This window comes from Cynoglossus semilaevis, chromosome 14 (genome assembly GCF_000523025.1).
Source record: "Cynoglossus semilaevis isolate Cse_v1.0 chromosome 14, Cse_v1.0, whole genome shotgun sequence".
Lineage (NCBI taxonomy): Eukaryota > Metazoa > Chordata > Actinopteri > Pleuronectiformes > Cynoglossidae > Cynoglossus > Cynoglossus semilaevis.
The window spans coordinates 27,342,815-27,356,349 of NC_024320.1; the positions used below are offsets into that span (position 1 = coordinate 27,342,815).

Here is a 13,535-nt window from a genome sequence, read left to right on the forward strand (position 1 = left end):
CCCGGGAGGAAACCACGAGTGCCGACCCCTCCCAGAGTATTTCCCCTTCAAACAGGAGTGTAAGTCCTGGGGCCCGGCCCCCCCACTTCCCCCCCCACCCCCCTGCCAAAGACAAACTGACAGTGATGTTGAGGTACTCGGTGTCCTGTGTGTGTTCCAGGTAAAATAAAGTACTCAGAGAGAGTGTACGACGCCTGTATGGAGGCCTTTGACTGCCTCCCACTGGCGGCTCTGCTCAACCAGCAGTTCCTGTGTGTTCACGGAGGCCTGAGCCCCGAGATCACCTGTCTGGACGACATACGGAAGGTACGAGTGCTCAGAAGAAGACTCAGAATTCAAACCTGATGTCTGTGAGGATTCTGGTTCATTTGGACCTCGGTCTAAAAAAATAAACCTCATTTTCAGGTTATTATTTACCGTAATTTAGAATGTTTTATTTTTGTCTTTTCTTCTAGTTTTGTCATGGAGTGAATTACTTTAAAAAAAATACATATCTGCAAAAACATTAAAAAAATGTTATTACTGTAATTATTATAATATTATTATTTATTATTATTATTCACCCAGTGTTTCTTTAGTTTAGAAAAGCTTCATATAAATGACCTAAAGAACTATTTAACATAAATATTTCCTGCTCCAAAGACAGCGTTTACACCAATCAGAAAAACACAGATTATTACAGATATTATATTAAAAACATGTTTGAGAATTTAAAAATTCTAAATGAGTGATTTTGTTGAAGCTCAGTCTTGGCGTCTGTTTCACCGTTTCCTGTTTTGGCCGAGGTGTCAGTCATTTTGTGTCTGTGACTCTGCAGCTGGATCGGTTCAAGGAGCCGCCTGCGTTCGGGCCCATGTGTGACCTTCTGTGGTCAGACCCGGGGGAGGACTACGGCTCGGAGAAGAGCCAGGAACATTTCTGCCACAACAGCGTGAGAGGCTGCTCCTACTTCTACAGGTACGACGCAGGGGCTGAGTGGAGCGCCGCGCCGCCCGCTGTCACGTTAATCTGCTCCCAGCTTCTCCAAACAAAGGCTTATCTGAGGATAAATGAACGGCGCTTAAATCTGCTGTCACACAGATAATGAAAACAAATATTAGCATTCTCTGCTCTGTCCTCATCCCTCCGCCCGGCGAGCGGCGTTGGCGCTCACGCCGAGTGGCGAGCTGCGGCCGCTCAAAGCCTCTTTGTTGGGCATCAGAGAGGTTTAATACTTTTATGAATTCACAGTGTTTCACTTCACAGCCACATCAGCATAGACACACCAGTGTGCGTGTGTGTGTGTGTGTGTGTGTGTGTGTGTGTGCGCGTCACAGCCTGAGGAAACATGTCCACAGGAAGTGGACGTCAGCAGGTTGATGTCAAGATGCAGTAAAACGGCGTTTTGACTCAGATTAGAGCTCAGATTAAACAGTCAGTGAACGGCTCTTGTTAGCATGTTGTTAGCATGTTGTTAGCAACATGATAAAGTGGCTGCTTTAACACGAATGTTAACAACATTGACTGGACTGTCGTCGGTTTCTCACCTCACAACAATCTGCTGTAGACTCTCAGGTAAAATAAGAATTACTTTGCCGACAGATATTCTTTGTATTTCTGTGTACATCTTCTAGTACTACTGCAGTACTGCAGTACTTTATACACTGCACTGTTGTCATTTAATCACAGATCTTTATTACATAGTCGTAACGATCATTGGAACCAAACTTCCTGATTCGTTCGTGGCCCCAAAGTTGAGGAGAACCGACTGATTGGTGAAAGTAGTGATGTCATCGAGGTCGTTTTCACCTCAGACTGAGTTTCTTTTTAATCTCTCATAAAAAACAAACAAACTAAGAACTGGAAAAGTTCTTAGTTTTTTTCTTCTTTTTGTCTCTGTTAAATTAGAGACACAGTGGATCCAGTTCAGTGGATGTTGTTGCCTCACGTGCTGATTGGCTGAGACCGTTTTTTTTTATCAAACTTCTTACTCATCACAGCATTTCCAAATCGATCCTGTTTATTCCAGTTCCAGTCAGGGTCAACTTTATCTCTCCACAAACAGACTGACCTTGTCCTGATGTGTCCCTGGACTTGACCCCTGACCCCTGACCCTTGACCCCTGAGAGCTCTCTGAGCTGTGCCGTAGACTCACGTCTCCACATCAACAGTCGCCGTCGAAGTGTTTCTTTAATCTTTAAGTCCAACATCGTGAACATGTTTGTTTAATAAAGCAGTGACACGGTTCAGGCTCCAGACGCCGAGGATCACGTTTCCTCCCTGACTGTTCACCTGTCACTCTGCTGTGAGAATGAATTAGCAGCTCAGTGTGTGTGTGTGTGTGTGTGTGTGTGTGTGTGACCCTAATTAATCCCTAATTTTAGCTCTGCCAGCGTCTGCTCTTATACTCCACTTTCACTGGCCTTCTTTACTGTCATAGCAACACGAACGCTCAGAGCTCGTCATGGTCCAACATTAGAACCAAGTCATTCAGAAGAAGAGGTGAAACGACAGCTCCTCATTGGTCAAAGACAAAGAGGACAAACACACACACACACACACACACGCTGTCACTCCTTTATTATTATTATTTTTTTTTTGGACCAGTCTTCCCACTCGGGACAAGTACGTGTCTCTACTGCAGGGATGTTAGACAGTACCTGGAACTACGTGCTTCCAGAAAGTTCCAGAGCCTTTATTTCCAGATAAAGCCCCTGATAATCAGGTAGGACTAGTTCCAGAAACAAGAACCAAAAAAAATACAAGAGACTGGGCTTCAGTCCTGGACTGTGGTCTGACGGACCAATCAGGAACCTCAGGTTCATTCATGCACCGACGTCAGGGAGACGTATGTCATATGTATGTGTATATATATGTATGTATATACATATATATATATATGTATATATACATATATGTGTGTTTATATATATATGTGTTATATATACACATATATACACACATACAGTATATATACACATATATGTGTATATACACATATATGTGTATATGTGTATATATACTGTATATGTGTGTATATATATGTGTATATACATATATATATACACATACATACATATATACAGTTTATATATATATATATATATACATATATTCAATGTCGGAGAATGAATTATTTCTAATATTCTTGTGATTCTGTTTCTGCCTCATTTTCTCCTCTTTTGTCTCATCTTCCTCCTCACCTGCCATCGTCTCTCCTTGTCTCCGTCCTCCTCTTCCTCCTCCTCCTCCTCCTCCTCCTCCATCACTACGTCTTCTTCCTGTTTCCTGGTAACTCCATCTCCACCAGCCTCTGTCCTGTCCATCATCTCCACACTGCTCCACCTTCTCTGCGTCTTTCTTCACCTGTGTGTGTGCGTGTGTGTGTGTGTGTGTGTGTGTGTAGTTGGTGTTCTCGTCCTGACACCTGTGGTTGTTTTTTTTTTTTTTTTCAGTTACCCAGCCGGATGTGACTTCCTGATGAACAATAACCTGTTGTCTGTAATACGAGCACACGAAGCCCAGGACGCCGGGTGAGTCCAGCTCCCCCCCCTCCTCCCTCTCCCCCCACCCTCTCCTCCTCCTCCCTCACTCCCCACCTCTCGACTCCTGCCACCATTTTCGTTGATATTTCTAACTGTGTAAGATTTAAAGTGGAGTAAATACATTTTAAAAAATCACATTGTTTCTTAAGTACATAATACTGCAGGACGTCCAGTAGGTGGTGCTCAAAGCACTACTTCATCAGAGTTCCCTTCAGTTGAAGAAGACGTTAATGCTACGATGTCTTGTTGGTACTGGGCAGACGAATAAAAAACACAAGAACTGGATTTTAGGGGGAGGGAGAAAGGTGAGGGGGGGTGAGGGGGTGTCGAGGTGGAGTGAGGACCTGAATCCGACCACTGTCCTCTAAGACCAGGATCTTTAAGGTGTGAACCATGAACGATGGTTCCTGGTTCTCGTAGTTTACAGTGAAGGTTCAGCTCTGACACATCATCTCAGGTCAATATGTATTGATCAGGTGTGTGTGTGTGTGTGTGTGTGTGTGTGTGTGTGTGTGTGTGATTGTATGTGTGTGTCTTCGTCAGGTATCGAATGTACAGGAAGAGTCAAACCACAGGTTTCCCGTCTTTAATCACCATCTTCTCTGCTCCGAACTACCTGGACGTCTACAACAACAAAGGTAAAGGCAGCCGGCAGCGTAACCATGGCAACAGGCTGGGAAACCTTGAAGCCTTAGCAACGGAGCGATGACAAGGAGATATTAACCACTCTGTGTGTGTGTGTGTGTGTTTTTGTGTGTGTGTGTGCGTGGTCCTCAGCTGCGGTGCTGAAGTACGAGAATAACGTGATGAACATCCGACAGTTCAACTGCTCTCCTCATCCCTATTGGCTGCCCAACTTCATGGACGTCTTCACCTGGTCCCTGCCCTTCGTTGGAGAGAAAGGTGTGGCTCAGTCTGTGTTTGAGCTCAGTGTTTACTTTGACCTCAGACAAAGCAGCAGTGGCTGTTGTTCTGTCAGGATGTCCTGTTGGTTCACACACACACACACACACACACACGCACACACACACATTCACACATTCACTGAAACCATGTCGTCTTGATGTTGCTCTGTTACTTTGACAAACTCAAATCCATTTCATATAAACTGATTTAATGGTAACAAGAAGAAGAAGAAGAAGAAGAGAAAACTAACCAGTCCTATCATGATTGAACGATGACTCAGCATTTAAAGACAAACCTTTGATTATTTTATTTATTTATTCCTGGACTGTATAAATGGAGCAACATTCCAGAACTGCTTCATCTAAAAAAACTGAAAACTGAAAACTAACCAGTCCTTCAACTCTGCTGACTTGTTTGTTTGTTGGATATTTGTCTGAACTCTAGGCTGAAGTTTCTGACTTGTTTGTTGGATATTTGTCTGAACTCTGTTTCAGTTGTTGATTTTTTTTTTGTTTTTTCTCTCAGTGACTGAGATGTTGGTGAACGTGTTGAACATCTGCTCTGACGACGAGCTGATGTCAGAAGGAGACGACACCTGTGAAGGTGAGAGGAAGTGACACGGTGACGGATGTTTGACAGATCAGTCGGTCACTGCTGGACGTCTGTCAGAGAGTAGAGATAAAGGACAGATGAGACGAGGAGGACGAGGAGAAGGAAGAGGAGGAGGAGCTGGAAAATAGGAAGAAAAAAATTAAATTAAATCAGTTGATTTCTGTCCTTTTCTACAACTACATGTTTGTTTCACAGGTGGCGCTCCTGCTGTGAGGAAGGAGGTGATCAGGAATAAGATCCGCGCAATTGGAAAGATGGCTCGTGTCTTCTCCGTGCTCAGGTTGGTTTTTTTTCTTTTTTCTTTTTCTCATCACTCGCCGTCACTGTGTGTTTTTTTAAAAAAAAACCCAACAAAACGTCGTCTCTATAAACTTGGTTTCAAAGCAGGTTACCGACACCAGAGGGCGACCCACTTCAGTTCAGGGCTAATGACTTCTTACTGGGTTTGGACGTGTCCTCCTTTAATCCAGTGGAAGTGTGTCATCGTTATCACTGCGTCGGCTGATCAGAAAATGTCACGGTTATTTTCAGCTGCAGTCGTCGACCGACATGTTGTCGACACTCGTCGTTTATCTTCGTGTGTGTGTGTCTTCATTAGTTCTGCTTTTCTTAGTTTTTCACGCTTCACCGTGTCTAACGCAAAGACACACACACACACACACACACACACACACACACCTCTGTGTAACAGCGTTATTAAATACAGACGTGTTTTTAACACAGTAATAATAAAATCAGTTAGATCTAAACACCAGCCACTCGTTTGTGTCTTCATCACAGACACTGATTGTTGCAACGTTTGTTTTCTTGGTGTTGCATCAGAAAATAGTCTCTTTTTAATTTCATCATTAATTTAACGAAGAGAAATCAAAATCCTTGTGAGGAAAACTTTTTTTTCATGATGCAGAGAAAACTTTTTTTCTCTAAACAGAAGAAGTCTTTTCAGCAAAGGATTTCATTGGTTCAGACCTCTGTAGACTCCTGGAGGAGGTCATGTGACTCCTTGAAGAGAAATCAAAATTCTTGTGAGGAAAACTTTTTTTTTTTCATGATGCAGAGAAAACTTTTTTTCTCTAAACAGAAGAAGTCTTTTCAGCAAAGGATTTCATTGGTTCAGACCTCTGTAGACTCCTGGAGGAGGTCATGTGACTCCTGCTTCTTTGCTTCATCTCAGGACAGAAATCCAGTTTATTCTTCCGTCTTAGTGGAGAAAAACCCCAGTTGAAAGTAGATGAAAACTTCTTGGTTTGAGCTTCAGGCGTTTGAACAGAATTCCCTTCAAGTCTGGTTTAAAAAAGTCGCGTTTGCTGTGATTTATAATTATTCATTTCTTAAGGTTTGAAAAGCGTATTGTTTAAAACCTGACGTGACTTGATGCTCGAAGATAAAATGATCAAATCTCTAATTTCATTAGCAGAAATTACTGCTGCCTGTCCTGGATAAACTGTGCTGAATATAAAAATACACAGCTCTGGTGCCCCCTAGTGAAGGGGGAAAATATAACTTTTTTAATCTCTGTTGCCAAATAGAATAGTTTGGATTGTTTATGATGATGGAAGTGAAATCCAGGGGTCTAAGAGCGCCCCCCTGTGGAACTCCAGGAAAAAAGGTATTTGGAGATAAGTGTGTACTGCTCCTCCTGCTGACACAGGTGTGTGTGTGTGTGTGTGTGTGTTTTGACAGAGAGGAGAACGAGTGTGTGTTGCAGCTGAAAGGCCTGACACCGACAGGAACTCTTCCTCTGGGAGTTCTTTCCGGAGGTCGACAAACTCTACAAAGCGGTGAGTGTTCCTACGACCGAGGTTTCCCTCAAACCGAGCACTAACGCAGAAGCTGACGCTAACTTCCTGTGCCTGAACTCACACACTAACGGACCTGAATGCACACCACCACACTAACACAGTAAAAAAAAAAAAAAAAAAAAAAGATTTTTATTTTTCCTCATATTACTTCATTTACATGAAAATATTTGTGCTTTTCATTTTCGATCATTTTTTTTAATAGTTCCTTCAGGTCAGAGATGTTCCAGAAAGATTCTGATGCAGTAAAATGTTCCATGTCTTCATATAAATGTAGTATTTTAATACTAGGTCTTGTAGAAGTATTTCTCACGTAGTTTTTTTTTTTTACGTCAGAAAACCACTGTCCACTGTGAACATGTTGTAACCAATCAGAGGTGATTCTGCTGCTGCTGAGGATAATGATCTGTGTCATGTGACCTTCTAACATGTGGGCGGGGCTGTTGTATGATGATTGACATGTTAACTGACCGACTGACTGAATGCTACTCTCTCTCCATTGGTTTTGGGCATGACACTCTCTCACGCTTACACAGCCACGGTAGAGGCAGAGGAGGCTCGAGGTACGACACCGTCTCTGTCCGTCTGTCTCTCTCTCCGTGTCCTGTCTCTCTCTCTCTCTCTCTCTCTCTCTCTCTCTCTCTCTGTCTGTGGTCCTAACTGATCAAGTCCTTGTCTGTCTGTGATTTTCCAACTGTCTGCGTCACCACAGACTGTGTAGAAGAAACATGGACATGAGAACTCCAGAAAGAGCTGGAAATAACCTGACCCCCCCCCTAGCTGTGACTCAGGGTATAACATCCCAACAAACGGCAGTTTTCCTCTAAATGCGATTACAGTTTATTCAATAAGAAACATAAGAAACGACAGAAATCTTTTTTTTTTTATAGAAATGTCCGTTTATTTTTCAACCTTTGGTCCAGAACTCTCTCCAGAAAAAACTCAGAGATTTGTAAATATTGTAGTATCTGAAGTAAAACAAACTGCGTTTTGTTAGAAATGTTGCGTCGTTTATCAGGGACGGCGTTTCCGTCCATTTCCTCCGTGTTCATTTGGTCGTTTAGTTCATGAAACCGTATAGTGTGCACTTTTTTATATCGTGTTATTCCTTTAATGGCGTCAGTGTTAACTATGGTCACATCGACCGCCTCGTTTTCCGAATTTCTAGTTCTGCTTCCTTGTTCTAGAACTCGGGGTCAAACCTCAGACGGTGCAGGCGTTAATTTAGCTTCAGTAAAATAGTGGCTTTAAAGTATTTTTTATGTCAGACTAACGTAAGTATTTACTGCCAGTTTTTTTAAGTCGCCCCCTGTTGGAAGACACCGGTATCTCTGTCCATTTCTTATACACAGTCTATGGTGGAAATGCATGTGTTAATTCATTGGACGATAAAAACTAGGGATGTCCGATCATATCCGACCGATATTAGCATAATTGTGTAATATCTATAAGAATCGTTATCGGTTTTTCCTCCGATAATGAAAACCCAATAACGCAATGCCTGGGGTTTTGCGTTAATGGGTTATGATGTGTGACCTAAAAATAGTTTTGGGGATAAATGGCTGTATATTATAAAGAAAGTCACTAGATGGCAGCAGTGCAGCTCATTTAATTAATCTAATACTCATACAGTGGTTTAAATCAATCAATATTACCAGGCCTATATCGGTATGGGTTGTTATCGGAATCGGAAATTAAGTGTTTGGACAACATCGGACATCCCTGATTTAAACCAATCATTAGCCTCTGTGGTTTCTGTCCTGATGTTGTTGTGTCTGTGACTTTAACACCAGAGGTTTGGATCATCACTGCGTCAACTCTCACCTGTAGCTCCATAAAAAAAACACACATTTACAGAGGAACATTTTGACGTTTTAGATTTTTTTTTTTTTTCCCAACCAAAGTTTGCATCTTCAGAAATGTTTTTAAATTCTAGTTTGTAGAAATGTATTTTTTTCTTGTCGTCAAATGTACTAAAAAATTCAATTCTCTCCGTCGCTGTCGCTGTCGCTCACAGCCATCCTCCGCTTCAACCCTCAGCACAGGATCCAGAGTTTCGAGGAGGCCCGAGGTCTGGACCGCATCAACGAGAGGATGCCGCCGCGCCGAGACAGCAAGCAGCAGGAGTCCACCCCGTCCCTCAACAACCTGCCGGCCAGCACCGGGCCCCCGGACAAGAACGGCACCAATGCCCAGGCCTAGACCCTCCTCCTCCTCCTCCTCCGCCTCCTCTTCCTCTTCTTCTTTCTCTTCTTCTTCTTTCTCTTCCTTCTCCTCCTCCTCCTGCCTCTCTACTCCTCCTCCAGCAGGAGGAGACGCCGCCGTTCAGTCTGAGCGACTCGTCGCCTTTAATTTATTTTATTGATCGATGACGTGTCATCGACGGAGACTGAGCAGGATCAAATGTCATCGTCACACAGATCTATTTCACACCCAGGTCTGGAGTTATTTTCTTTATTTTTATTATTGAGGAAGAGGAAGTGACGCTCGCTGAAACGCTATGTTCACACACACACACACACACGCATCCATACACACACACACACACACACACACACACACACACATCTTTCTTATGCCAACGACAGTGTGACTGAGTTCTGAGTATTGATCTGTAACGTTAACATCTAAATTGTTCCCACTTTTCGATGTGACTTTTTTTTTTTTAAATCATAACTTTAGATTAAATAATCAGAGAAGGAGGAGGACAGAGTTTAGGTTCTTCTGGGGTTTTTATTTTTTTTGTCAGCTTTTGTAAAAGTCACTGACATCTCGTCAGCACTGATTGCACCATTGGCGCCCCCTGCAGTGAGAAATGCAGAGTTTCAATCTCAGTGAAACCAAAGCGGAGCCAATCAGAGTGAAAGGACGGCGTCCAATCAGTGCTCACGTGGTGTCAGTCGAACAAGGGCTGCGAAAAAAAAAACAAAAAACTGAATCTACCCTTTAATGGCAGGAGCAGAGAACAGAGAGGTCAAAGGTTAAAGGACGATTCCACTCGACCTTAAAGTCTGGAAGGACAGAGTGAGGGAGAGTTCCGTCCTGAGGTGGAGTCATTTACTGTCCTTCTGTCTCGGCTCATGTTAAAGATTCGTCCACAGATCTGGAACGTTCTGAACCTGAACTCGGATCAGCTGCGCTTCTGTTTTCTGTTCATGGCGATTTTTCTTTTCAGTGACGTGGAATCGTCCTTTAACCTGACGGCGATGATGATGACGATGAGGATGATGATGGTAGGGTTTGGATTATTGATTCGTTACTTTTACTTTTCTGAGGGAGTGGTTAAAGTCTTGTCTTTTCTGATTCTGTCTGGGTCTTTGAACATATCACAGAATGTACAGAAACTTTTTTTTTGTTCGTTTTGATTTTGGTTGAGTTCCTGTACGCGAGGCCTCGTTTATGTCGATGTTTTCACTCCATTCAAATAAAACAGAACGGTGACATCACCACCTCCACCTGCGTCCGTTCATGACTCCCCCTGGTTAAGGACTCCGGGACACTGGTGCTGCCGCAGCCAATCACAGCGCGTCGTTGGAAGTGTTGCTTTGTGAGGAGTGGTACTGAACGCTCACCAGCTCTGAGGTGAGAACAAACAGGTTTGACGAAACGAAAAATAAATATAAGTAAAATGACAAAAAAAAAACAAATTCAAATCTGATGAAAAAATAGAAAAATTACGATATAAAAAGATCAGCTAATGTGAAATAAAAGTGAAAGATAAGTTTAATTCTCAAATCTCATCTTTTTAAATGTATTATTCCATAACTATGACGTCACTCAACGATCTTTACTTTCACAGCTGTAACCATGACGTTCTGTCATTAGAGACTGCCATTTTACATTTTAAGACTCTCTGAAAATGTCCTATTATTTAGGACAATACTTCCAGTTACACGGCCAGCAGCGCCCTCTGCTGTCAGAATTTTTACAGAAGATTTGAGGTTTAAAATGAAACTCACCGACGTAGTGATCCTCCTCACTCTGCTGCTCTGTGACTGAAACAGAAAATGGTTCTTATTAGACTCTGGTTCTGGTTCTGGTCCATTTATTCTTCAAGGGTTTGACCCACGTACCGTTCATCTGGGCAGCATCGTCTTTCCGTGCAGACTCGAACACCATCTGGTCTGAAAAACACAAGAAGAACGTTCGAAAAACAAACTGAACAAAACAGATAAAAATAGACTTCACATATATATATAAATAAATATATATGTATATATATATTTTACAATATAATCTTTACTCAGACCACAGATCAGTGTTAGCATTGTTTTATTATTTATTTTAGTTGTATTTAATTTTTTAATGTATTATAATTTACTTAATTTTGTTAGGTGTTTTTTTTGTTTTTATTGTTTAATTTTAGATTTTTATTTGGAAATATTTTTAAACATTTTATTTATAATTATTTTTGTGTTTTGAAGTTTCACTTTTAAGTGTTGCTTTTTAATTACATTTTTTTATTTAATTAGTTTAATATTTGACTTTTTTCCTGTTTTGATTATTTTAACTATTTTTATTAATTAATTTATATTTTTATATATATATATTAGTTAAGTTTAATTTAATTTTTACACAGTATTTTACTGGCCTTTCTTCAACTCACCGACGTAGTGATCCTCCTCACTCTGCTGCTCTGTGACTGAAACAGAAAATGGTTCTTATTAGACTCTGGTTCTGGTTCTGGTCCATTTGTTCTTCAAGGTTTTGACCCACGTACCGTTCATCTGGGCAGCATCGTCTTTCTGTGCAGACTCGAACACCATCTGGTCTGAAAAATTGAATTAATTAATTAGAAAAATTTGAATTATTTTTTAATTCAAAACAAAGTATATATATATATATGTATATATGGGTATATATGTATATGTATATATGTCTATATATGTGTGTATACATACATATGTGTATATATGTATGTATATATATGTATATATGTTATGTAATGTGTGTATAAATACATATATGGATATATATGTATGTATATATATGTATATATGTCTATAAATGTGTGTATAAATACATATATGGATATATATGTATGTATATGTGTATATATGTATGTACATGTACAGTATATATGTCTATATACGTGTGTATATATGCATATATGTGTATATATAAATATATAGAACACTTGAAATATATAGAACACTTGATCTGCGTTTAAATGTGCGACACATTGTTCTGTGTTCCTGTGACTCACCCGTGTCGTGATCCTCCTCACTCTGCTCCTCTGTGACTATAAATAATTTAAAGAAAAATAATTTTTATTTCTGATTCTGGAAGACGGACACGTTTGTTTGGTTTTGGTTTTTTTTTCGACTGGACTCAGGGTTTGACCCACGTACCGTTCATCTGGGCTGCGTTGTCTTTCTGTGCCGACTCAAACTCTATCTGGTCTGAAAACACAAGGGGAAAATGTGACTTTAACCTCTTGACCTTTTGAGTTGTTTTCTCTACTGGTTAGTACAGTGTTATGGGTCACGGGGGTTCGATTCCCTGAAGGAACGGATTAGTAATTGACTTTATTTCTAAATAAAATACAAGAATAATCAGATGATCCATGTTCAGTTTTCTCAGCGACCTCTGCTGCCCCCTAGTGACACATCAAAGGTATTAAATGCAGAGGAGAAATGTGTCACTGTAAAATAAATATAGAAAATGAAAGTGACATCTACTTTAGTTTAACTCACTAACGCTAATCCAACATCAAACATAGTCAAAACAATTATTTAAATAAAAAAAAAACAAAAACCAACCGCTGACCGTACCTATTTTCTGCAGTCTGGTCAGTCCGTCTGCAGCACAGAAAAACAAGGCGTTAAATGAAGCAGGAACGTCATCGGTCAGAGATCGGTTTATTAAGTTCAGTCTCACCGTCCTGAGTCACATTCTTGTCTTTTTCTGCAGACTCCAGAGACGCTGACAGGGCTGGAAGTCACCGTAAACACATCCGTAAGTCTTCACAGATATATTCACAGGTATATTTACAGATAGAACAACAACAATATGTATTTATATTTATATTTATATTTATATTCTGCCGCTGAACGTTTAAAACGTAGACTGAGTTCAAGCTCCGGTGCATCTTAAATGACAACAACTGTCGTTCAACCGTAAACAAATCACTGACTGGTTCTTACCGCAGTGAAACGCTGCCACCGTGAGGAGAACAAACACCGGCTCCATGAACCTCATCTCTGCTGTTGTTGTTGTTGTTGATGTTGTTGTTGTTGTTGTTCTTCTGGATGTTTCTGTGCTTCTGTGACGGCGTCGTCACTCCGCGGCCTCTTATACCTGCGGCGGCGTCACATGGCCGGGCCGCTCTGGTACCATTGTCCCCCTTCTATCTGGGAGGACATCACCAGCATCACCACACAGACGTGGCCTTGTTCAGGCCTTCAATGCTGCCATTGTTGACCCCTGGGCCGTCATTGGACGATTGTTTTTATGTCTGTTTGATTATAGGAAAAATAGGAAAAAGGGTTTTGCAAAATTATTTTTCCAAATTTTATTTTTGTCTGCATTTTCTCATCAGATTAGGGCATTTTAAGAATATTTTTTATAGTTTTTTTTGTCAAATCTGTACATTTCGCATCATTTTTGGAAAATTCTAATAAATTTTAGAGATGATCATCGACACTGTGATCAAAGGTTGGCATATCCAAAAAGTATATTTTTTTCTGAATGT

The 13,535-nt window shown here is 40.9% G+C and overlaps 1 protein-coding gene across 1 annotated transcript in view; it reads left to right on the plus strand.

The window, feature by feature from the left end:
• The window catches only part of LOC103390394 (serine/threonine-protein phosphatase 2B catalytic subunit alpha isoform-like), an 18,347-nt gene extending 8,063 nt beyond the window's left edge, over positions 1-10,284 (plus strand). The window contains exons 4-13 of the mRNA XM_025062075.1: positions 3-59; positions 161-306; positions 818-957; positions 3,435-3,512; positions 4,068-4,162; positions 4,302-4,427; positions 4,956-5,033; positions 5,238-5,322; positions 6,726-6,823; positions 8,859-10,284. Coding sequence (XP_024917843.1) covers positions 3-59; positions 161-306; positions 818-957; positions 3,435-3,512; positions 4,068-4,162; positions 4,302-4,427; positions 4,956-5,033; positions 5,238-5,322; positions 6,726-6,823; positions 8,859-9,043 — 1,088 coding nt within the window. The 3' untranslated portion in view covers positions 9,044-10,284. The remainder of the gene's footprint in view (positions 1-2; positions 60-160; positions 307-817; positions 958-3,434; positions 3,513-4,067; positions 4,163-4,301; positions 4,428-4,955; positions 5,034-5,237; positions 5,323-6,725; positions 6,824-8,858) is intronic.
• Positions 10,285-13,535: the final 3,251 nt, after the last annotated feature.